Source organism: Anomaloglossus baeobatrachus, chromosome 3 (assembly GCF_048569485.1).
Source record: "Anomaloglossus baeobatrachus isolate aAnoBae1 chromosome 3, aAnoBae1.hap1, whole genome shotgun sequence".
Lineage (NCBI taxonomy): Eukaryota > Metazoa > Chordata > Amphibia > Anura > Aromobatidae > Anomaloglossus > Anomaloglossus baeobatrachus.
The window spans coordinates 180,915,765-180,942,967 of record NC_134355.1 but is presented as its reverse complement, the minus strand read 5'-3'; the positions used below and the strand labels follow the sequence as shown (position 1 = coordinate 180,942,967).

General features: G+C 43.7%; 1 protein-coding gene across 1 annotated transcript in view; it reads left to right on the top strand.

Annotated features, from left to right (window-relative positions):
• The first annotated feature begins 8,617 nt into the window (after nucleotides 1-8,617).
• Nucleotides 8,618-27,203, top strand: part of LOC142297194 (protein Mis18-alpha-like) — a 70,661-nt gene continuing 52,075 nt past the window's right edge. Inside the window, exon 1 of the mRNA XM_075341459.1 lies at nucleotides 8,618-8,747. Coding sequence (XP_075197574.1) covers nucleotides 8,618-8,747 — 130 coding nt within the window. The remainder of the gene's footprint in view (nucleotides 8,748-27,203) is intronic.

The window sequence follows — 27,203 nt, the reverse complement described above, 5'->3', positions numbered from 1 at the left end:
CAGGGTAGTGCCGACGTGTGCGGTGATAATGCGTGCGGTAGTGCAGGGGTGTGCGGTGATGATGCGTGTGAGGTAGTGCCTGCCTGTGCGGTGATGATGCGTGCTAGGTAGTGCTGGCATGTGCGGTGATGATGCGTGTAAGGTAGTGCCTGCCTGTGCGGTGATGATGCATGCTGGGTAGTGCTGGCATGTGCGGTGATGATGCGTGTGAGGTAGTGCCTGCCTGTGCGGTGATGATGCGTGCTGGGTAGTGCTGGCGTGTGCGGTGATGATGCGTGTGAGGTAGTGCCAGTGTTTGTGCAGTGATGGTGGGGTCTCTGTCTCTCTCTCAGCATAACAAAAAAAAACAAAAAAAAACAAAAAACGGATCCGTCGCATCAGTTTTTTCACAATCTGAGACGGATCCGTTGCATCAGGCACAAACCGGATTGTGCCTGATTGGAAAAAACTGACGTGTGAACTTAGCCTAAGGCTGCTTTCACACATCCGTTTTTTGCCGTGCGGCACAGTACGGCGCTCTGCAGGAAAAACACAACCGGTTTTTTTTGCCGCCGGTTGCGGTTTTTCCTGCATAGACTTACATTAGTGCCGTATTGTGCCGCATGGGCTTGCGTTCGGTCCGGTTTTTGCCGCATGTGGCAGATTTAGCCGATGCGGCGGCCGGATGGAACGGTGCCTGGCATGTTTTTTGTCCAACAAAAAAAAAACGCATTGTGCCGCATCCGGCCGATGCGGCGCGATTTGCAATGCATGCCTATGGCCGCCGCATGCGGTTTTTTCCACTGTGCATGCTCAGTAGCCTGCCGCAAGCGTCAAAAACCGGACGGGCCGCATGTAAAAAACTTATGCAAAGGATGCGGTTTTGTCGCCGCATCCGTTGCATAGGTTTTAGAGCCGGATTGGCCGGCTCTGCAAAACCGGTGGTGTGAACTTAGCCTAAGATGCAGCAGCTCTGCCAGGCAGGAGATCATGTGGTCGGTAGCTGATAGAAGCATTGGCAATGCTTCTATCTTTGCATATTACCGGCCAGTGCTGTGCACCTGCAGGAGAGGACACAAGTGGTAAGTACACACTGTCTTCTCCCCAATGTCCTGATCTACCGTGGTGTGTGCCTGCAGCATTGAGAAGCAAGCACTGCACACACGATAGATCAGGACACTGCACACACGGGAGTCAGAGAAACAGCTGGAGGAGCACAGGCTCCGGGCCGGAGGAGGGAGGGAGGGAGGGAGGGGGGAGGGAATCAGCGCTGGGGACATTCATTACCTTAGCAGCAGCAGCACAGAGACTAGCGCGCTCTGCTCTGTAATGCTCAAGACACGTGTTAGGATGGTAGGAGGGAAAAGCAGCGAGGCGGGGAGAGAGTGGGTGGGCGGAGCCGGGATAAAGACCTCCCGCCCGGGGCAACGGGACAAACTCTGCAAAGCGTGATAGTCCCGGGGACATACTAAAAAGAATGATGAAAAGGAATAAATAAAAAGAATGAAGATAATAACTTATTAGGTGTATATTATGTAGATGTATAAAAGGTTTCTTGGGCAAGTTAGACATGGAATGAACATGAAATATCTGTTGATAATAGGAGAATGAACGCTTATGGCATATAACCAGGTGTATATTATGTTACCTGAGCATTATAGGTATGGAATGATTATGAAATATCTGTAGATAATAGGAGAATGAACATATATGGCATATAACCAGGTGTATATCATTTTACCTGAGCATTATAGGTGTGGAATGATCAGGAAATATCTGTAGATAATAGGAGAATGAACGCTTATGGCATATAACCAGGTGTATATTATGTTACCTGAGCATTATAGGTGTGGAATGATTATGAAATATCTGTAGATAATAGGAGAATGAAGGCATATGGCATATAACCAGGTGTATATTATGTTACCTGAGCATTATAGGTGTGGAATGATTATGAAATATATGTAGATAATAGGAAAATGAACGCATATGGCATATAACCAGGTGTATATTATGTTACCTAAGCATTATAGGTGTGGAATGATCATGAAATATATGTAGATAATAGGAAAATGAATGCATATGGCATATAACCAGGGGTATTTTACGTTACCTGAGCATTATAGGTGTGGAATGATCATGTAATACCTATAGATAATAGGAGAATGAACGCATATGGCATATAACCAGGTGTATATTATGTTACCTGAGCATTATAGATGTGGAATGAACATGAAATATCTGTAGATAATAGGAGAATGAATGCATATGGCATATAACCAGGTGTATATTATGTTACCTGAGCATTATAGATGTGGAATGAACATGAAATATCTGTAGATAATAGGAGAATGAATGCATATGGCATATAACCAGGTGTATATTATGTTACCTGAGCATTATAGGTGTGGAATGATCACGAAATATCTGTAGATAATAGGAGAATGAATGCATATGGCATATAACCAGGTGTATATTATGTTACCTGAGCATTATAGGTGTGGAATGATCACGAAATATCTGTAGATAATAGGAGAATGAATGCATATGGCATATAACCAGGTGTATATTATGTTACCTGAGCATTATAGGTGTGGAATGAACATGAAATATCTGTAGATAATAGGAGAATGAATGCATATGGCATATAACCAGGTGTATATTATGTTACCTGAGCATTATAGATGTGGAATGAACATGAAATATCTGTAGATAATAGGAGAATGAATGCATATGGCATATAACCAGGTGTATATTACGTTACCTGAGCATTATAGGTGTGGAATGATCATGAAATATCTGTAGATAATAGGAGAATGAATGCATGTGGCATATAACCAGGGGTATATTATGTTACCTGAGCATTATAGGTGTGGAATGATTATGAAATATCTGTAGATAATAGGAGAATGAATGCATATGGCATATAACCAGGTGTATATTATGTTACCTGAGCATTATAGGTGTGGAATGATCATGAAATATCTGTAGATAATAGGAGAATGAATGCATATGGCATATAACCAGGGATATATTATGTTACCTGAGCATTATAGGTGTGGAATGATTATGAAATATCTGTAGATAATAGGAGAATGAGCGCATATAACATATAACCAGGTGTATATTATGTTACCTGAGCATTATAGGTGTGGAATGATTATGAAATATCTGTAGATAATAGGAGAATGAATGCATATGGCATATAACCAGGTGTATATTATGTTACCTGAGCATTATAGGTGTGGAATGATTATGAAATATCTGTAGATAATAGGAGAATGAACGCATATGGCATATAACCAGGTGTATATTATGTTACCTGAGCATTATAGGTGTGGAATTATCATGAAATATCTGTAGAAAATAGGAGAATGAACGCATATGCCATATAACCAGGTGTATATTATGTTACCTGAGCATTATAGGTGTGGAATGATCATGAAATATATGTAGATAATAGGAGAATGAATGCATATGGCATATAACCAGGTGTATATTATGTTACCTGAGCATTATAGGTGTGGAATGATTATGAAATATCTGTAGATAATAGGAGAATGAATGCATATGGCATATAACCAGGTGTATATTATGTTACCTGAGCATTATAGGTGTGGAATGATTATGAAATATCTGTAGATAATAGGAAAATGAATGCATATGCCGTATAACCAGGGGTATATTATGTTACCTGAGCATTATAGGTGTGGAATGATTATGAAATATCTGTAGATAATAGGAGAATGAGCGCATATGCCATATAACCAGGTGTATATTACGTTACCTGAGCATTATAGGTGTGGAATGAACATAAAATATCTGTAGATAATAGGAGAATGAACACATATGGCATATAACCAGGTGTATATTATGTTACCTGAGCATTATAGGTGTGGAATGATTATGAAATATCTGTAGATAATAGGAAAATGAATGCATCTGGCATATAACCAGGTGTATATTATGTTACCTGAGCATTATAGGTGTGGAATGATCATGAAATATCTGTAGATAATAGGAGAATGAGAGCATATGCCATATAACCAGGTGTATATTACGTTACCTGAGCATTATAGGTGTGGAATGATCATGAAATATCTGTAGATAATAGGAAAATGAATGCATATGCCGTATAACCAGGTGTATATTATGTTACCTGAGCATTATAGGTGTGGAATGATTATGAAATATCTGTAGATAATAGGAGAATGAGCGCATATGCCATATAACCAGGTGTATATTACGTTACCTGAGCATTATAGGTGTGGAATGAACATAAAATATCTGTAGATAATAGGAGAATGAACACATATGGCATATAACCAGGTGTATATTATGTTACCTGAGCATTATAGGTGTGGAATGATTATGAAATATCTGTAGATAATAGGAAAATGAATGCATCTGGCATATAACCAGGTGTATATTATGTTACCTGAGCATTATAGGTGTGGAATGATCATGAAATATCTGTAGATAATAAGAGAATGAATGCATATGCCATATAACCAGGTGTATATTATGTTACCTGAGCATTATAGGTGTGGAATGATCATGAAATATCTGTAGATAATAGGAGAATGAATGCATATGGCATATAACCAGGTGTATATTATGTTACCTGAGCATTATAGGTGTGGAATGATCATGAAATATATGTAGATAATAGGAGAATGAATGCATATGGCATATAACCAGGTGTATATTATGTTACCTGAGCATTATAGGTGTGGAATGATCATGAAATATCTGTAGATAATAGGAGAATGAATGCATATGGCATATAACCAGGTGTATTTCTCTATCGCTTTCATTGGGGGACACAGGACCATGGGTGTATGCTGCTGTGACTAGGAGGCTGACACTAAGTAGACATAAAAAAAGTTAGCTCCTCCCTAGCAGTGTACACCCTGAGCCGGAGGCGGATCCCTGCCAGTTTTTTTGCTTAGTGTCGTAGGAGGCTGATGTGGGCCCATATCTCTGTGGGCCAACCTCAGCCTAGGCTATTCCTTTTTTCCGTTTTTTTCCGTACTATACGGCGCCGCTCAGCTGTCTCATCTCTTTTAGGTTTTTTTGTCTCTTCTGCAGGGTTAAAGTTCCTGCATCAGAGAGAACCCTCGCCTTCTCCTCCCCCACGGGGTACCGTCCCCAGGGTTGTCTGAGGGCTCGAGACACCAGGCCCTATCCCCCTCCTGCCCCATGGTACCACCCCAGGGGCTGCTTGGGGACCGATATTGTAAATTGTTTAAGGGCACACACTCCCCGTCGACCCCTATGGTACCGTCCCAAGGGGTTCTTCTGGTGGAGGCGACGAGGGATCTCTGGACCCGATGTCAATCGCAGGCTGCAGCGCAGGAGCGCTCACAACACCAGGCCTCCCCCAGCGTTCTTCCTCCTACCCTGGGCCCAGGCAGTGGATTTTCTTCAGGCAGCGCAGGAGCGCTCTGCAGCGTTCCCCAAGCTCCCCAGCGCTTCCCCCTGGTGGCTTCCAGGGGCAGACTGGACTCACCGGCAGCCGCAGCATCAGAGGATGGGGCCGTGGAAGAGCGACGCCGCCAGGACGCAGGTAGGATCTTCTCCAGCAGCGCTGCGCTTCCGGCGGCCGTTCACTAATTTAGCTCCCGGCTTCGGGCCTACCTCGGGCCGGTGCGCTCCACCCCCCTGTTTGCGCGCGCGTTTTTTTTTTTTTCCGCCCACGCCCCCCTCGACTTCTGCCCGGAGACAGCCAGCCCAGTGCTGCAGCACGCCCACCATCCCTCCCAACATCGCCTACGATGCAGGATCCAGGGAGAGGATCACAGCTACAGCGCAGGAGCGCTGATTAGCACCAGGCCTCCCCAGCGTTCACAGAGGTTCGTGGCTACACAGTGGAGGAGCGCTCAGCAGGCCGGCAACTCTCCAGCAGGCAGGATGGGACCGAGGACCACAGCCTCGCCGGCAGAGCGCAGGTAAGACCTTGCTGCGCGCCCGGCGGGCCGTCCTCTAATCTAGCCCCCTGCTTCGGCCTACCTCATCAGGCCACCACCTCAGTGTTGCTCGCGTTTTTTCTTCCCATGCATAGCCCCTGCAGGTCCTGCCCGGTCCCAAGCCAGCCAGCCCCCCTACTGTAAAAAAAAAAAAAAGGGCAAGGGCTGCCTGTTCCTCTTCAGCAATGCGCTCCCCGCGTTTTCTGAGACCTCTGCGGACCTGGGTGGGACACAGGACCCGGGTGAGTGCTGCTCCTGCTTAGGAACAGACGATATCTCTTTAATTTGTTCACCTTTTCTCCTGTCTCCCCCCTAGCGTCACTAGTGGTTTTTTTTTTCTAAGCACCTCATAGCTTGTATGCAGGCACAGCCTGCTAGGTAAAATGCTCCCATCCAGGCTACGCCCCCCGATCAGCTTGCGCCCCATGTCACCGCCAGCACCCGAGCTCTGCTGCACGCTCTTATCCGGAGGGGTAGACCCTCTATCCCAGTCTGTGGACTCAGCGCAGGCGTTGCAGTCGCTACCTGCGTCCGGCCATGCTCCCCCGGTCCAGCTGGCTCGGGACAACAGTCGGTCTCATCCAGACCCGATCACTGGAGCGCAGAAGGGGACCTGCTAGGCCTCCTTTCAAAGCCTTCCGGAGATCTCATCACCTCCAGGCCCCGAGGGTTCCTCGTCCCCGAGACCGGCCGACCCTTTATTCAAGAGAAGAGTCGGATGCAGCCTCAATACTGATTCCAGATCAGAGGACTGAGGTCAGAGGTAAAAGGGGATAGTCCGGCTAAAGCGGTAAGTCATACGCTAGAGCTCCAGACGGACTCTGTGGATACCCAGTGCTTGCATGTCTCCTTAAAACAGGTTAAGCGGGCAGCCAGGCAATTCGGTGACCATCCAGTCGTTGCTGAAAGTCTGTACAAGCACTGACGACAACCGGTCAAGATATTCAACAAGGGTAAGTCGTTTTGTTTTTTCTTGTTCCCTCTTCCCGAGGCTCCCAAGAGGGAATGAGCAGACTCGCCTATGGTCGCCCCGCTGTTTTTTTCCGGCGGTCACCTTATAGCAACTATCCCTCCGGCACGGGGCATCGCTCCGAGACGCCACAGGTCAAAACACCTAGAGAGTTGCTCATTCAGTTCTTCTTCAGACGGCAGACACGGTACACCTACTGCCCTCGCCACCATCTAGCTGGCAGCATCCAGGAGGGCCAGGTCCGGGATCGAGCAATCCAGAGTTCACAACCTGGCACACAGTTTGCTCTGGTGGGTGAGTACATACTCATCGCATCTCTGTCAGCAGCTTACTGCCCACTGAAAGCGGCTAGCAGCACAGGGACCATCTGTCGGGCGATCTGGCTCAGAGCCTAGTATGCGGACGCGCCTTCTAGGAGATCGCTTACAGCCCTCCCCTTTACAAGAGTTCGTTTGTTTGGGGACTGGCTGGATCAGGTTATACACGAGATCACGGGAGCTTCGGTCCCACACGCACGAGAAAACCAGGTCCTCGCAGAGGAACAGGAAGATTCCGTACCTCAACGCCTTTTCTGTTTTTTCTCAACCACGCCAGCCATCGACGACGACGTCCGGAAGCAGGTCTATCGTCGGACATATAGGTCGCACCTATTTTTGCCAACAGCACAGATGTCCTGTGCCTCGCAATAGCAGACGATCATTGTTGGTGGTTCCGTACCTGGTCGTCTTGTTGATCAGGGGTCTTTCTTCTTTTTGACGACTGTCGCCTAAGTGCTCGGATCACCAACGATATCCTGTCCCGACTCGGCTAACTCTTCAATCGGAAGAAGCCCTCTCTGGCCCCGGCCAGCAGGATTACCTGTCTAGACGTGGAGTTCGATACCATCCAAGGAAGTGTGTCCCTCCAAAGGGACCTCCAGATCCTCTGTCACTCCAAACCAAAGAGTCATCAGTCGGATGGTGGCGGCAATAGAGGCGGTTCCGTTTGCCGCTTTCACCTTCGTCTCCTTCACTCATCGGTCCAGTGGAATGTTTTTACATACCTATACACTGGCAGGCAGTCAGCACCGATACCAGTCTTCTGACTGGAGAGCGGTGTTCCGAAACACACGGCTCACGGTCGTTGTTTTTATCCCAAGAGAGCCGTCTACCTATCAATTTTTTCTTTTTAGGGATCAGAGTTTTTTCTCCGAGCCCTACAGAATTTTTCTTTTCAGCCTTTCATACAAGAATCGTCATCCAGTATTCAGGCGGACATCACCTGGGCGGAACAAAGAGCGCCATGGCGATGGCATAGGTGAAGAAGATTTTATAGTGGGCATAGCCTCACCACTCCAGATTTTGTCCGCAATCATTTTCCCCACCGTGGAGAATTGGGCAGCAGACTAGATCAACAAGGTCTGGCGGCAGACGAATGATCCTTCAACAGAGAGGTTCTTCAAATGGATCTGCCTCAGATAAGATATTCAGAATGTGGACCCGATGGCTTCTCCATTCAACAATCAAGTCACAAGAGTCCTCAAGAAATTCAGAGCAGGGGGCATCCCAGTGACTCTCATGGCCATAGATTGACTCAGGCAAGCGTTGTTCGCAGAGCTCGCGCAGTTCATCAGACACCCAGGGTGGCGTCCAGAGCTTCTGAACCTCCTGTCGCAAAGTCCTCTTTGCCATCAATACTCAGGGGTTCTCAATTTGACCGCATGGCTGTGGAACCATGGCGATTAGCCCAGACAGGCGTTATTCCACAGGTGTTACAGGCCATGGTCAGAACTCAGAAGCCCCCGTCTTCAAACATCTACTACCGCACCGAAAAGGTCTCCGTTCAAGAGTGTGAGGTCAACGCCGACTCATCTCCACTGGATCTGTCACTCCCAGAGTTACTGGCCTTCCTACAGTCAGGCTTACAGGCGGGTCTCTCGGCAGCAACCTTCAAAGAGCAGGTGTTGGCTATATCTATTTTCTCCAGAGAATTCTTGCATCTCAGCCTCAGGTCAGGACGGTCTTCCAAGGAGTCGTTCATATGGCACCGCTGGATCGTTCCCCGCTAGAACCATCGAACCTCCAGCTGGCTCTAGGTTCTCGTCAATTAGCCCCGTTCGATCGTCATTCTCACGCCTATCCGGGAAGGAGGCTTTGTTGAGGACAGTCACCTCAATCAGGGGAAAGTCTGCCCTGTCAGCCCTCTCATGCGGGTCACGTTTTGTCTCGTTCCTTCACCAAGACGAGTTTGTTTGGCACCCGTCTCAGGTTCTTTTCCTACGGATGTAGTATCTGAACGAGGTGAGGCTGACTCCATTCTTCGGTCCAGCCTCCATTCCATCCTTGGAGAGGTCACGGCTTACACCGGATCTAGTGCGAGCTCGGAGGAGTTACGTTTCGAGATCCGCGCCCTTCTGCAGCTTGGACAACCTTTTCGTCCTGTCTACTGGACCCAGGAGGAGCATGCCGACGTCCAAGGCTACCACTGCGAATTGGATCAGGCCGGCCATTTCAGAGGCCTACAGGATTAGAGTCAGCCGAGGGGTGTAAAAGCCTTTCCACCTGTGCAATTAGGGCGTCTAGAACAATCGGACGCCAGGCGTCAGCCGAGCAAGTCTACAGAGCCGCCGCGTAGTCAAGTTTTTTTCTTACCTTTTCCAGGTGTTCCAGGATACAGCAAGGGGCTGTCGCACACCTAAGATAACCCGGTTTACTTTTGCACCGAGCATTCTTACACAGTTTTTGGATATGTTTTGAATCTGTATGATTACTTCTATTCCCACCCAGGGACTGCTTTTGGACGTCCCATGGTCCTGTGTCCCCCAATGAAAGCGATAGAGAAAGAAGGATTTTTGTGTACTCACCGTAAAATCTCTTTCTCTGAGTCTTCATTGGGGGACACAGCACCCACCCTGTTTGGATATTGGGTTGCTCTTAGTCGCCGGATGTTTCTGGTTCTTTATGGAAACACGTTCTTCGGTTCCCGGCTTATTTATGTTTTTATATACAGTATAGGTTTAGATAAGATACTGTGTGTTTCTTGTTATTACCTTGATTAGTTATGGTTGTTCAGGTTTCTCCTACTACTGCTTGTACACTAAACTGGCAGGGATCCGCCTCCGGCTCAGGGTGTACACTGCTAGGGAGGAGCTAACTTTTTTTATGTCTACTTAGTGTCAGCCTCCTAGTCACAGCAGCATACACCCATGGTCCTGTGTCCCCCAATGAAGACTCAGAGAAAGAGATTTTACGGTGAGTACACAAAAATCCTTCTATTATGTTACCTGAGCATTATAGGTGTGGAATGATCATGAAATATATGTAGATAATAGGAGAATGAACGCATATGGCATATAACCAGGTGTATATTATGTTACCTGAGCATTATAGGTGTGGAATGATTATGAAATATATGTAGATAATAGGAGAATGAAGGCATATGGCATATAACCAGGTGCATATTATGTTACCTGAGCATTATAGGTGTGGAATGATTATGAAATATATGTAGATAATAGGAAAATGAATGCATATGGCATATAACCAGGGGTATATTATGTTACCTGAGCATTATAGGTGTGGAATGATTATGAAATATCTGTAGATAATAGGAAAATGAATGCATCTAGCATATAACCAGGTGTATATTATGTTACCTGAGCATTATAGGTGTGGAATGATCATGAAATATCTGTAGATAATAGGAGAATGAGCGCATATGCCATATAACCAGGTGTATATTACGTTACCTGAGCATTATAGGTGTGGAATGATCATGAAATATCTGTAGATAATAGGAGAATGAATGCATGTGGCATATAACCAGGGGTATATTATGTTACCTGAGCATTATAGGTGTGGAATGATCATGAAATATCTGTAGATAATAGGAGAATGAATGCATGTGGCATATAACCAGGGGTATATTATGTTACCTGAGCATTATAGGTGTGGAATGATTATGAAATATATGTAGATAATAATAGAATGAACGCATATGGCATATAACCAGGTGTATATTATGTTACCTGAGCATTATAGGTGTGGAATGATTATGAAATATCTGTAGATAATAGGAGAATGAACGCATATGGCATATAACCAGGGGTATATTATGTTACCTGAGCATTATAGGTGTGGAATGATTATGAAATATCTGTAGATAATAGGAGAATGAACGCATATGGCATATAACCAGGTGTATATTATGTTACCTGAGCATTATAGGTGTGGAATGATTATGAAATATCTGTAGATAATAGGAGAATGAGCGCATATGCCATATAACCAGGTGTATATTATGTTACTTGAGCATTATAGGTGTGGAATGATTATGAAATATCTGTAGATAATAGGAGAGTGAATGCATATGGCATGTAACCAGGTGTATATTATGTTATCTGAGCATTATAGGTGTGGAATGATCATGAAATATCTGTAGATAATAGGAGAATGAACACATATGCTATATAACCAGGTGTATATTATGTTACCTGAGCATTATAGGTGTGGAATGATCATGAAATATCTGTAGATAATAGGAAAATGAATGCATATGCCATATAACCAGGTGTATATTATGTTACCTGAGCATTATAGGTGTGGAATGATCATGAAATATCTGTAGATTACAGGAGAATGAACGCATATGGCATATAACCAGGTGTATATTATGTTACCTGAGCATTATAGGTTTTTTACCGCTGGTGCGGTAATCTTTCAGACCCTGTGGAATTTTCTTAAAACAATTACGTTTTCCAGTGCGCACAGGGCCTAAGGCTGACAGTTTGCAGCTCTTGATCTTCCCAGTTGCGGGAGCAGGCTGCTGTTTTAACAACCGGCTCCATCGAACTGAGGGGAACCGGGCGAGTCCCAGCCCTGGCTATGGGATGCGACAAATGGCGAAAAGAGTCCAATTCTCTTGTTTTACACTGCTTAAATAAAAGTATACATGTTTGTTATCTAAAAACTGGTTCTTACCTGAGGCATCATACTGCCATGTCAGTTTTACCATGTAGTGAACATGGTTAATAAAACACCCAAAGTCAATTGTGAAATTGCACTTGTGTTTGCAATTTCATTGCACTTGGATTTTCTCCCCCATTTTCCTGTATAGTATATGGTAAAATGAATCATTTCATTCAAAAGTACAAGTCATCCCACAAAAAAAGAAGCCTTATATATCTATATTGACATAAAAAATAAAAATATTATTGAAGAAGGTGACCGAAAAACGAAAATTCAAAGCAAAAATCGCCAGGGGGTGAGAGGAATAACCCCCTAAATGCTGTAATAAATAGCAATCTCGGCATTTAGGTGGATGCGACCGCTGCCATGATGACCAGTCATGACAACTTCTCAGTCACTCAGCTGGAGAATGCCTGGTATACCATGCGAAATGCATGTTATGTGAGGCAAAGTGTCAGCTGCAAGTGCAGCTCTGACATATAATCCAATGCAATGCTGTTAAATTGCAATGGATTATATCAGCAGTCAAACTAATAAAAGGTGATGTCTCATAAAGGGAGTAAGTAAAAAAGTAAAAAAAAAATAAAAAATAAAGAGCAAATAAAATTTAAAAAAATTTAATACCAGTTAATACATATTTTGAAGTAAAAAAATAATTAAACAATAAATGTACACATTTTTGTTATCGCCACATTTGTAACGACTCACTGTTTACAACTGTCACACTAGTTTACCCCTTCAGTGAACACAGTAAAAATTAAAAACTGGAAAAACAATATGCTTTATTCATCATATCACCAAAAAAAAGTGTAATCAAACGTGATCGAAACATTGTTACATGTAAATAAAAATTTTATCTGCGGAAACATCATCTTATTCTGTAAAAATACAAGCTGTCACATAGTTCCATCAGTGAAAAATGTAGAAGGCTACAGCACTCAGAACACAACAATGCATAAACAATTCCTTTTCCCTATAAAATTGTTTTAAAGTTGTTAAAGCGCCAAATAAAAAAATATATAATATATGTAATAGTGGTATCACTTTAATCGCAGTGATCCGAATAATAAAGTTCTGTTATCACTTTTATGACGTGGTGAACAGCGTAAGCAAAAACCCTGAATTTCTGGTCCTTCTATATTCTGCCTCACAAAAAGTGAAATAGAAAAAAATATTATGTGGCCCAAAATGGTATCAATGAAACCTCCCAACTTATCCTGCCAAAATCATGACAGTCAGTAGAAATATATAAAACTCTAACATTCTAAGTTTGGTGATGTATAACCTTTATTAATTAAAGGTTGAGAAGATAGAATTAATACACTAACAACATATCATCAGAAGAAGCTAAATTGTCAAAGATTGAAATGTTATTGTTAATATCAAGGTTGAAAATTATTTATTTCTTAACAATAAATAAATGAATTACAACAAAATGGTAGGATCAAAGAAGAAGGTGAAAGATAAAATAAAGACAAATAAAATACACCTCTTTCTTGTATTTGGATTGCTGCTGGTAATTTCAATTAACCATGGATGTTGGCTTATTAGAAGTAAAAATCTAAACCTAACACAAGTATGAAATACCGTGCTACAATCAATGGGATGGACCTGACAAAAGGACAAAGATTTCCAAGTTAAACACAGACTGTTCATGTCACAGACTTAGCTAAATACAAACCTAAATATACACAGACTTATGTTTTTATTTAGCTAATTTTTGGATGCAATCAAGTCTGTGACAGTCTGTTTTTAAGTTTGAAATCTTTGTCCTTTTGTCAGGTCCATCCCATTGATTGTAGCGCGGTATTTCATACATGTTAGGCCTGCAACACACATCCGTATAAAACGTGCGTGTTTGGTCCGTTTCCGTATATACCGGAGACACGGCCAAACGTGCACCAATGTTATTTAATGTTTGAGGACACATGTGCGTTTTTCATTAAGGTCCGTGTGTCCGTGTGCGTGCTTCGTTTGTGTCTCCGTTTTGCACGGCAGCATGTCCGTTTTCAGCACGCAGCACGGGCCCAATGAAAGTCAATGGATCTGTGCGCACGTCCGAGTGACACGGTCGCATCTCTGTTTGTTCCCTGTACGTTTTGTGCTTTTTTCATGTGATGTCGGTCTTTTTTCTTTTTCTGTTTCGTTCTCTCCCTCAGTCCGTCGGTCGGTCGGTCTCTCTCTATGTCTGTCGGTCGGTCTCTCTGTCTTATCTGTCCCTCTCGCTGTCTGTCAGTCAGTTCCCCCCCTCTCTCATACTTACCGTTCCCCGATCTCCGGCGCGGTGCTGCACTGCTGTTATAAAAGCTCCGGCGGCTTTTACTATTTTGAAAATGCCGGATGCTCATTAAACAATCTCGTATTCCTTGCTTTCACTGCCCACAGGCGCCTGTGATTGGTTGCAGTCACACACGCCCACCACACTGAGTGACAGCTGTGTCACTGCACCCAATCACAGCCGCCGGTGGGCGTGTCTATACTGTGCAGTAAAATAAATAAATAATTAAAAAAAAACGGCGTGCGGTCCCCCCCCCCTATTTTAATACCAGCCAGAAAAAGCCATATGGCTGAAGACTGGTATTCTCAGGATGGGGAGCCCCACGTTATGGGGAGCCCCCCAGCCTAACAATATCAGTCAGCAGCCGCCCAGAATTGCCGCATACATTAAATGCGACAGTTCTGGGACTGTACCCGGCTCTTCCCGATTTACCCTGGTGCGTTGGCAAATCGGAGTAATAAGGAGTTAATGGCAGCCCATAGCTGCCACTAAATCCTAGATTAATCATGTCAGATGCCTGGGTGCAGTGAGACAGCTGTCACTCAGCGTGGTGGGCGTGTGTGACTGCAACCAATCACAGGCGCCTGTGGGCGGGGAAAGCAGGGAATACGAGATTGATTAATGAGCGGCCGGCATATTCAAATTAATTGTTGCCACGTATTCTCTGCACAGCTGTTCCTCGCCGCGCTGGTGATCGGGGAGCGGTAAGTATGAGAGAGGGCTGCTCACTTCAGTCACTCGGGGGATTAGCGGTCACTGGTGAATCCTTCACAGGTGACCGCTAATCAGTACGCGGCACACAGACAGAGCCGCGGCATGACAATGAAGTCGGGTGAAGTTCACCCGAGTTCATTCTCATCGCGCAACTCTGTCTGCTGTCAGCCGACATGTATCAACGACATTGTGCAACACACACACGGACATTCCACATGGACATTCCACGTACATATACACGGGCATTTTACACACAAACACGGACATTTTACTCGTACACACGGCTCGCATACGCCATCAGACGGATGCCATACGTACCGGAGAAACGCCCCCAAAAAAATGGAACACGGACCCGAAAAACGGACCGTGTCACACGGACGTTTTTTTTTGCGGAAGTGTGTTTTAGGCCTCAGACTGTAACATATTGGTCAACAAACTGCTGTAGGCTTTCTTACAGTTCTTTGACTTGAGAATATCATTTGTAGCATCCGTAAACACTTTTTTCATAGAAGGAATAAAAGGTCGGTTTGACAGCTTTTGATTACCATGAGCTGAGGCTCTATGTAGATTTTCATCACCGAGATAATGAATGACATACATTTGGTTCAGCTCTGATGATACCCTGAGAAAGTATACATGTTTCTTGAAGCCAATGTTTGTTTTCTCATACCATTTGGGTCTTTAAGGTAGTAGTATTGTTTTATAACTACCGGCAAATGTTTAATCTGTGAATTCACATTAGAACCTTTGCAAATCCACCTGTACTGATCATACTTGAAATCCATTTGATGGCCTCTTTCCGGTGATTGTGAGCAGTACACATATACTTCTCCTCCTTTAGGCAATGCAGGCGGCATTGAAATAACTTTTGCTTCATTTAGTTCGATCTTACTAAGAAGTTTGAAAACTTCATCAAATGCTAATGGCTCATGCACCCCGATCATATATGGGGTGATTGTAGGTGACATTTTTCAGATTTTTCTGAACGATCTACCTCAGCCAGCAACAGTGAGTCGGTCTATAATCATCTCACTACAATCAGAACTCCTAAAATGAAAGGGAATATGTCACCATTTTGACCTTTGTAAAGTATTCATATGGCCATACATGTTATTGATCTACTGAAAAGAATCCTACCTGTCTACCTTTTATCAGATGCCTTGTAGTGGAGAAATCATCTTTTATCACTTCACATAGATTAGCCGTTTCCAACCATGGGGTGGATGTTGCCTGGAAGATGGCTGCCTCCAGAGTTTGTTTTAAAGGAGGAAGGAGTTACCAGCGTGAGACAAGTAAGGCTAGTTTCACACTTGCGTTGAACGGCATCCGTTGCGTTGTGTGACGGATGCAACGGATGTGTTGCATATAGTGGCACAACGGATGCAACGGATGCTGAAAAACAACGCAATTCGTTTTTTTTTATTTTTACAGTTTTACCGTCGGCAGACTATTGTGAACGATCAGCTGATCGCTAACAGTAGTCCGGCGCCGGGTGATCAGCTGATCACTAACAGTAGCCGGCCACCGGGTGATCAGCCGATCACTCACAGTAGCCGGCCACCGGGTGATCAGCCGATCACTCACAGTAGCCGGCCACCGGGTGATCAGCCGATCACTCACAGTAGCCGGCCGCCGGGTGATCAGCCGCTCACTCACAGTAGCCGGCCGCCGGGTGATCAGCCGATCATTCACAGTAGCCGGCTGCCGGGTGATCAGCTGATTGTTCGGTCGCCGACAATGTGTGCGGGGGGCAGGAGTGGGAGGTGGAGTGCGGTGGGTGGAGCCGAGCAGGGCCATGGCTGAGGACGTCAGTGCCGCGGGGACTCCATCGCTGGGGGACAGGTGAGTGAGTGTGAGAGTCTGTGTGTGTGTGTGTGTGTGTGCGCGTGCGATTGTGTGTGTGTGTGTGTGCGTGCGTGCTATTGTGTGTGTGTGTATACATACGAGTGCGGGGAGGGGGTGGAGCCGAGCAGGGAAGTGTCGGGTTCCTTGGTTACCCGATGTGTACCCTGGTTACAGGTGGAGGGAGCCAGAGAGAGCATGCGCAGTGAAGTCCAAAGGATTCCGCTGCTCAAAAAAAGTTACATGCTGCGTTCCTTCCGCCCGACGCAGCGTCAAAATAACGACACTGCGTCGTCCGGCGGATGCAACGCTGACAGTTGCGTTACAGTGCGTCATCCATACAAGTCTATGGAAAATAGCGCAGTGCGTTAACGGACTGCGCTATTCTCCATAGTGATGGACTCCGCTGAACGCAAGTGTGAAACTAGCCTAACTGACACAGAACAAGAGAACTTAAATTTAAGTTCTTGCAAACACACTTTTTGCATCTCACGGAGCTCTGCTATATTGAAACAATGTTGCACCCTGTCTGCCTGTGAGATGGAAGCTTAAAGGGAACCTATCAGGTAGTTTAGATTACCTAAGGCTGGTTTCACATCACAATTTTTTCCTGTATGTGGGGATGCTATATTTTGCAGGGCCCCATGGACAGGAAAGGACACCATCACATGTGACCTCCACATTCCATTTCTGTATCCGTGTTCGTGATTTTCACGGATCGGAACACAGAAAGGCCGAGCCTGCAAAGCGCAGGCAAGCTGGGCACTTTAACTCCCACATTGCAGGAGTGAAGCAAGTGTTAAAAATAAAAAAAAAATCCTCACCTCTCCGGCGTGTGTCCCGCGATGCCCTTCATCTATTCCGAGCTTAAGGACCTGGCAGGGCTACCTGATCAGCTGATCAGTCACATGAACGCATTTCATCATCATTCCACACCTATAATGCTCAGGTAACATAATATACACCTGGTTATATGCCATATGCATTCATTCTCCTATTATCTACAGATATTTCATGATCATTCCACACCTATAATGCTCAGGTAACATAATATACACCTGGTTATATGCCATATGTGTTCATTCTCCTATTATCTACAGATATTTCCTGATCATTCCACACCTATAATGCTCAGGTAACATAATATACACCTGGTTATATGCCATATGTGTTCATTCTAATATTATCTACAGATATTTCATGATCATTCCACACCTATAATGCTCAGGTAACATAATATACACCTGGTTATATGCCATATGCATTCATTCTCCTATTATCTACAGATATTTCATGATCATTCCACACCTATAATGCTCAGGTAACATAATATACACCTGGTTATATGCCATATGTGTTCATTCTCCTATTATCTACATATATTTCATGATCATTCCACACCTATAATGCTCAGGTAACATAATATACACCTGGTTATATGCCATATGCATTCATTCTCCTATTATCTACAGATATTTCATGATCATTCCACACCTATAATGCTCAGGTAACATAATATACACCTGGTTATATGCCATATGTGTTCATTCTCCTATTATCTACATATATTTCATGATCATTCCACACCTATAATGCTCAGGTAACATAATATATACCTGGTTATATGCCATATGCATTCATTCTTCTATTATCTACAGATATTTCCTGATCATTCCACACCTATAATGCTCAGGTAACATAATATACACCTGGTTATATGCCATATGCGTTCATTCTCCTATTATCTACAGATATTTCATGATCATTCCACACCTATAATGCTCAGGCAACATAATATACACCTGGTTATATGCCATATGCGCTCATTCTCCTATTATATACATATATTTCATGTTCATTCCACACCTATAATGTTCAGGTAACGTAATATACACCTGGTTATATGCCATATGCATTCATTCTCCTATTATCTACAGATATTTCCTGATCATTCCACACCTATAATGCTCAGGTAACATAATATACACCTGGTTATATGCCATATGCGTTCATTCTCCTATTATCTACATATTTTTCATGTTCATTCCACACCTATAATGTTCAGGTAACGTAATATACACCTGGTTATATGCCATATGCATTCATTCTCCTATTATCTACAGATATTTCCTGATCATTCCACACCTATAATGCTCAGGTAACATAATATACACCTGGTTATATGCCATATGCATTCATTCTCCTATTATCTACAGATATTTCCTGATCATTCCACACCTATAATGCTCAGGTAACATAATATACACCTGGTTATATGGAATATGTGTTCATTCTCCTATTATCTACATATATTTCATGATCATTCCACACCTATAATGCTCAGGTAACGTAATATACACCTGGTTATATGCCATATGCATTCATTCTCCTATTATCTACAGATATTTCCTGATCATTCCACACCTATAATGCTCAGGTAACATAATATACACCTGGTTATATGCCATATGTGTTCATTCTCCTATTATCTACATATATTTCATGATCATTCCACAACTATAATGCTCATGTAACATAATATACACCTGGTTATATGCCATATGCATTCATTCTCCTATTATCTACAGATATTTCATGATCAATCCACACCTATAATGTTCAGGTAACATAATATACACCTGGTTATATGCCATATGTGTTCATTCTCCTATTATCTACATATATTTCATGATCATTCCACACCTATAATGCTCAGGTAACATAATATACACCTGGTTATATGCCATATGCATTCATTCTCCTATTATCTACAGATATTTCATGATCATTCCACACCTATAATGCTCAGGTAACATAATATACACCTGGTTATATGCCATATGTGTTCATTCTAATATTATCTACATATATTTCATGATCATTCCACACCTATAATGCTCAGGTAACATAATATACACCTGGTTATATGCCATATGTGTTCATTCTCCTATTATCTACATATATTTCATGATCAATCCACACCTATAATGTTCAGGTAACATAATATACACCTGGTTATATGCCATATGTGTTCATTCTCCTATTATCTACATATATTTCATGATCATTCCACACCTATAATGCTCAGGTAACATAATATACACCTGGTTATATGCCATATGTGTTCATTCTCCTATTATCTACATATATTTCATGATCATTCCACACCTATAATGCTCAGGTAACATAATATACACCTGGTTATATGCCATATGCATTCATTCTCCTATTATCTACAGATATTTCATGATCAATCCACACCTATAATGTTCAGGTAACATAATATACACCTGGTTATATGCCATATGTGTTCATTCTCCTATTATCTACATATATTTCATGATCATTCCACACCTATAATGCTCAGGTAACATAATATACACCTGGTTATATGCCATATGTGTTCATTCTCCTATTATCTACAGATATTTCATGATCATTCCACACCTATAATGCTCAGGTAACATAATATACACCTGGTTATATGCCATATGTGTTCATTCTAATATTATCTACATATATTTCATGATCATTCCACACCTATAATGCTCAGGTAACATAATATATACCTGGTTATATGCCATATGCGTTCATTCTCCTATTATCTACAGATATTTCATAATCATTCCACACCTATAATGCTCAGGTAACATAATATAACCCTGGTTATATGCCATTAGCATTCATTCTCCTATTATCTACAGATATTTCATAATCGTTCCACCCCTATAATGCTCAGGTAACATAATATACACCTGGTTATATGCCATATGCATTCATTCTCCTATTATCTACAGATATTTCATGTTCATTCCACACCTATAATGCTCATTCCATGTCTAACTTCTCAAAGAAACCTTTTACACATCTACATAATATACACCTAATAAGTTATTATCCTCATTCTTTTTATTTATTCCTTTTCATCATTCTTTTTAGTATGTCCCATAGTCCCGCTGTATCCGGGACGGTTGGGAGGTATGAATTAATAAATATATCCGGTCCAAAAAGTTTGGAGACTCCACATAATGTAGCAGCCTGTAGCTAGGGCTCCTTGTGATGCTGGGAGCGTTCCCAGTCTCTGCAGACCCACGTGGAGGCAGCGTAAACGGATATATTTATTATCTCCTGGAGGGGATCTTAGGGCGGCTTTGCACGTTGCGACATCGCACGTGCGATGTCGGTGGGGTCAAATCGAAAGTGACGCACATCCGGCGTTACTTTCGACATCGTAGTGTGTAAATGCTAGATGATACGATGAACGAGCGCAAAAGCGTCGTTATCGTATCATCGGTGCATTCTCCGACTTTTCCATAATTATGCTGCAGCGACAGGTACGATGGTGTTCCTCGTTCCTGCGGCAGCACACATCGCTGTGTATAACGCCGCAGGAGCTAGGAACTTCACCTTACCTGCCGCCGGCGGCTATACGGAAGGAAGGAGGTGGGCGGGATGTTTACATCCTGCTCATCTCCGCCCCTATTGGCCGCCTGTCGTGTGACATCGCTATGACGCCGCACGACCCGCCCCCTTAGGAAGGAGGCGGGTCGCCGGCCAGAGCAATGGTCGCAGGGCAAGTGAGTGCATGTGAAGCTGGCGTAGCGATAATTTTCGCTACGCCAGCTATCACAAGATATTGTACCTGCGACGGGGGCGGGGACTATCGCGTGCGACATCGCAGCATCAACTTGCGATGTCGCAATGTGCAAAGCCCGCCTTAGTCTATCCATTGCATTGTCAGAAAAAGGAAAAAATGCTATTTGAAAGGGAATCATGAATGGACATGTCATAAATAGGTGACATCGTCATTCACTCTGAATCTACAACTTTGTTCCAGGCGAGGTGATAAATAACATTAAGAGAAATAAATAAGTTGTCTTGTAACCTCTACACTGATACCTTATGAAATTCTGCATCACCTGGCAACTTTTGGATCCTGAGAATGCGCTATAGCCAGAGGAGATTACAATAATCATGTCTACACCTACTATATAACTTGAGGATTATTTGTATAGTATATATATCATTTTCTATTCAAGGAGATTACAACATCATGTCTATATTTACTATATAACTGGAGGACAATTTGTATAGTATATGTATCATTTTCTATTCTGCTTTTGAATGACCCCTGAAGAACCTCCTGTTGGGAGGGGAAACGCGTCGGGTCGACTAGGGGTTGAGGGTTGATAATATCACAACCTCCTCACAAATATAGTAATTGGCAACATATTCAGAACTATATCTCAACGCAGAATCAACTAATCTAGGGTAAAGTGCTGCCTTTAGGGATCTTGACTGTAGGACCCTCGACTATTGGACTGTTTAGGGATATTTTTTTGTTATGCCTAATTGACATTTGTTTTTGTTCCTTGCTCCTGAATAAGGGAAACACATAGGGATTAATCAGAAGGGGAATACATGTCTCTATTGATTGTTTGGCACTAAATGGATGTTTGCTACATACTGTGGAAGTATTTTTTATCTGATTGCTTCTGTTAAGAAAATTAAATTTTATAAAATTAAGGAGTTTTTTAGTCTGTGAATCTCTCTATCATTTTCCTCTGCACTGACTTTGTGTAGGTGGACTTCCTAGTCTGGAACTCAGGAGTCTGCTCCCGGCTGGATGTGGCCTGGGGAGCCGTGTCCGCAGTCGCTGGCCCGTGGGATCTATGGGCCCTGGCGGTGACCTCTTATCTCTATCAGTGGGCTGTTGTCTTCTATGAATTGTGGGGGGAGGTCACATGACAGGGACTAAGGGCGGCGTTACACGAGACGATATATCGTGCGATTTATTGTCCGTGTCGCACAAAGTCGTTAAACCCCCGTCACGCTACTTACCTCCCTAACGACGTCGCTGTGGGCGGCGAACATCCTCTTCCTGTGCACATAGCATTATAATTCATTGGGGGAGTGTCACAGAGACTGATCAGTTTATATTTATTAGGCGACAGATTATAGCTAATGGGGGGCACAGTGCGGCTTATTTATCACCTTATATTCTGAATGGTGTGTGGCTCATTGTATAATGTATAGCCCGGTACATATTTATATTCTGGGGCACAGTGTGGGGTAAATGTATGTATACAATATATGTGACCTTGTTATTTTCAGGGCTGCAGTGATCAATGTGACAAGAAGAGTAGTGGCTGGAAGATGGCGACATGAAGGTCTGACCAGATGGAGAAGAGACAACAGAAAATAACTTACCAGATGAGACGTCAGCAGTAAGTAACTTTCCCGAAAAAATTTATTCTGTACTGTATGACTTGGAGTATTGCTGTTATTTGTTAAATCTGTTAGGCCACATTATCACATTTGTGTGACATTTCCGTGTGTTGCCAGACTTTATTTATCAGACGGCACGCGGACCCCTAGAGTTTCATAGATGCATTCACATATCTGTGAAAATCACAGCTCTGAGAATGAGATCTGCGAGACTCTGAGCATGTGCTGTTCTGATCTGATTATAGAGAATAGGACAAACCCCATGGGTCTGTGCGCTCTCCGAGGAAAAAAAGTCAGGCAGCACACTGACACTGCACACGGATGCAGGATGCAACCTCATTATTTAATGTACTCACTATCTAAAGCGCCGTCCTTAAGTACATTGTTTCTCCTTTTATTATGTACAGTGCTGGCCAAAAGTATTGGCACCCCTGCAATTCTGTCAGATAATACTCAGTTTTTTCTTGAAAATGATTGCAATCACAAATTTTTTTTGGTATTATTATCTTCATTTAATTTGTCTTCAATGAAAAAAAAAAATTGTCATAAAGCCAAATTGGATATAATTCCACACCAAACATAAAAAAGGGGGTTGACAAAAGTATTGGCACTGTTTCAAAAATCATGTGATGCTTCTCTAATTTGTGTAAAGGCTGCTTTACACGCTGCAATTTCTCGTGCAATCGCATTTGCGATCGCGCCCACCCCCATCGTTTGTGCGGCACGGGCAATTTGTTGCCCGTGTCGCACAAAGTCGTAAACCCCCATCACACGTACTTACCTTCCAAACGACCTCGCTGTGGGTGGCGAACATCCACTTCCTGAAGGGGAAGGGACGTTCGGCGTCACAGCGACGTCACACAGCGGCCGGCCAATAGAAGCGGAGGGGCGGAGATGAGCGGGACGTAAACATCCCGCACACCTCCTTCCTTCCTCATTGCCGGCGGCCAAAGGTAAGCTGTAGTTCATCGTTCTCGGGGTGTCACACGGAGCGATATGTGGTGCCTCGGGAACGATGAACAACCGGAGCACAGAAGGACATTCAATTTTTTGAAAATGAGCGATGTGTCAACGAGCAACGATAAGGTGAGTATTTCTGCTCATTCACAGTCGCTCATTTGTGTTACACACTACGATATGTCAAACAAGGCCGGGCCGGATGTGCGTCACTAACGGCGTGATCCCGACGACATATCGTTTGATAAATCGTAGCGTGTAAAGCGGCCTTAATTAACAGCACCTGTAACTTACCTGTGGCACCTAACAGGTGTTGGCAATAACTAAATCACACTTGCAGCCAGTTGACATGGATTAAAGTTGACTCAACCTCTGTCCTGTGTCCTTGTGTGTACCACATTGAGCATGGAGAAAAGAAAAAAGGCCAAAGAACTGTCTGAGGACTTGAGAATCCAAATTGTGAGGAAGCATGAGCAATCTCAAGGCTACAAGTCCATCTCCAAAGACCTGAAAGTTCCTGCGTCTACGGTGCGCAGTGTCATCAAGAAGTTTAAAGCCCATGGCACTCTGGCCAACCTCCCTAGATGTGGAAGGAAAAGAAAAATTGACGAGAGATTTCAATGCAAGATTGTGCGGATAGTGGATAAAGAACCTCGACTAACATCCAAACAAGTTCAAGCTGCCCTGCAGTCCAAGGGTACAACAGTGTCATCCCGTACTATCCGTCGGCGTCTGAATGAAAAGGGACTGTATGGTAGGATACCCAGGAAGACTCCACTTCTTACCCCGAGACATAAAAAAGCCAGGCTGGCGTTTTCCAAAACTTACCTGAGAAAGCCTAAAACGTTTTGGAAGAATGTTCTCTGGTCAGATGAGACAAAAGTAGAGCTTTTTGGGAAAAGCCATCAACATAGAGTTTACAGGAAAAAAAAAGAGGCAATCAAAGAAAAGAACACGGTCCTTACAGTCAAACATGGCGGAGGTTCCCTGATGTTTTGGGGTTGCTTTGCTGCCTCTGGCACTGGACTGCTTGACCATGTTCATGGCATTATGAAGTCTGAAGACTACCAACAAATTTTGCAGCATAACGTAAGGCCCAGTGTGAGAAAGCTGGGTCTTCCTCAGTGCTCATGGGTCTTCCAGCAGGACAATGACCCAAAACACACTTCAAAAAGCACTAGAAAATGGTTTGAGAGAAAGCACTGGAGACTACTAAAGTGGCCAGCAATGAGTCCAGACCTGAATCCCATAGAACACCTGTGGAGAGATCTCAAAATGGCAGTTTGGAGAAGGCACCCTTCAAATCTCAGGGACCTGGAGCAGTTTGCCAAAGAAGAATGGTCTAAAATTCCAGTAGAGCATTGTAAGAAACTCATTGATGGTTACCGGAAGCGGTTGTTCTCAGTGATTTTGGCTAAAGGTTGTGCAACCAAGTATTAGGCTAGGGGTGTCAATACTTTTGTCTGGCCCATTTTTGGAGTTTTGTGTGAAATGATTAATGATTTGATTTTTGTTTCGTTCTCTTTTGTGTTTTTTCATTGCAAGCAAAATAAATGAAGATAATAATACCAAAGAATTTGTGATTGCAATCATTTTCAAGAAGAAACTGAGTATTATCTGACAGAATTGCAGGGGTGCCAATACTTTTGGCCAGCACTGTATAACACTATCCCTTATTAGCATCCTCACTAGTTATGTATCGTGCTGTCCTTTATTTTATAGGGTCCTCTTTTTCTCTGTATAGCACCATCCCCTATATAGCATATTCTCGTTATTTGTGTTATTCACAGCTCCCTCTCTTTATTATATAATCCTCTCTTGTTAGACATAAAATGACTGCTGATGGAGCAGCATCTGACCAGAAGACCAGTTCCTCAGAAAAGAAGCTTTACCATGTTCCATCAACAGTCATGTCATTTTATATCTAACAAGAGAGGAAGCTATGAAATAAAGACAGAGCTCTATAAATAACAAAAATGACAAGAAAATCCAATATATAAGGAATTGTGCGGTACATAACAAAAGAGGGCACTTTGTAAGATATTTATATATACATATAAATCTGCAGCTTTGTCACCATAAAAAAAGGGATGCCCAGGCACAATTTCTTGTACAGAGGCCACAAGCTATCAGTGTCCCCTCTTGTGCTAAAGGCAGGGGCAGAGCAGGGCTTAGCGTGCAGCAGTGGGATGAGGTCATCACACTGCTGCAGGAAAGCAGAGCCGTGGAGGTGGCGAGGACTCGGCAACCGGCGGAGACAGGTATTCCCTCTGTGAGCCGAAGACAGGTGCGGGACGATCGCCATGGGTGTTAGAGGGACCCGCCGACCCCGATCCCCACCTTGCTTCAGCTGGATGTGCATTGTAGGGTGCATATCCAGCTGAAATGCATCATGGCTCAGAGAGGACGCCGAACAACGTGGGAGCCGGGGAGGGCGAGTAAAATATTAAATATATACAATATATGTTTTTCCAAGAGTAGTGGCAGGCTGTGGAAGGTTTGCAGGGGTGGAGGCGGAGCGGGGGTGGAGCCTGGGCGGAGTCTCAAGGGGGCCCATAATTTTGCCAGTATGGGGCCCTGAAATTCCTAGTGGTGGCCCTGCCCGTGAGTCACTGAGGCCCGATGCCAGGGCTGGCATCGGCCCCCCTCCCGGGCGCCCTCTGCCGTGGATCGCACTTTCATTTATATCGGCATCACAGATGCCAATACAATTGAAAGGAATGATGAAGGAAGGAGCAGAACACTCCCTTTCTCATCATTCTCCCGCTGTGTCTGTGACACTCTGATGTGTCAGCACAGTGGAGTGCGGTGACGTCACTACTGTGCGCCTCTGTGCTAAAATGTCAGAGTGGCAGAACAGTGGACACATGCTGAGGAGACTGGGGAAGTGGGGGAATGAGAAGTGAGTATATTTGTGTATTTAATCAGGATGGCCAGAGGACTATGGGGAAGCATACTACTATATGGGGGTTGCAAAATAGTATATGGGGCTGCATATAACTATATATTGGCGCACAATATTATATTGGGGCACACAATATGGTGGTGCACTATATGGGGGCTGCATACTAGTATATGGAGGAATATAAGGGGTGCATACTATTTTATGGAGGAATATAAGGGGTGTATACTACTATATGGAGGAATACAAGTGGTGTATTATACTATATGGAGGAATATAAGGGGTGCATAATACTATATGGAGGAATATAAGGGATGCATAACACTATATGAAGGATCCCTTTTACATGGAATATAGGGGTGCATTATACATGGAAGACTATGGAGCTGCATAATCCAATATGAAGGACTATCGGGTA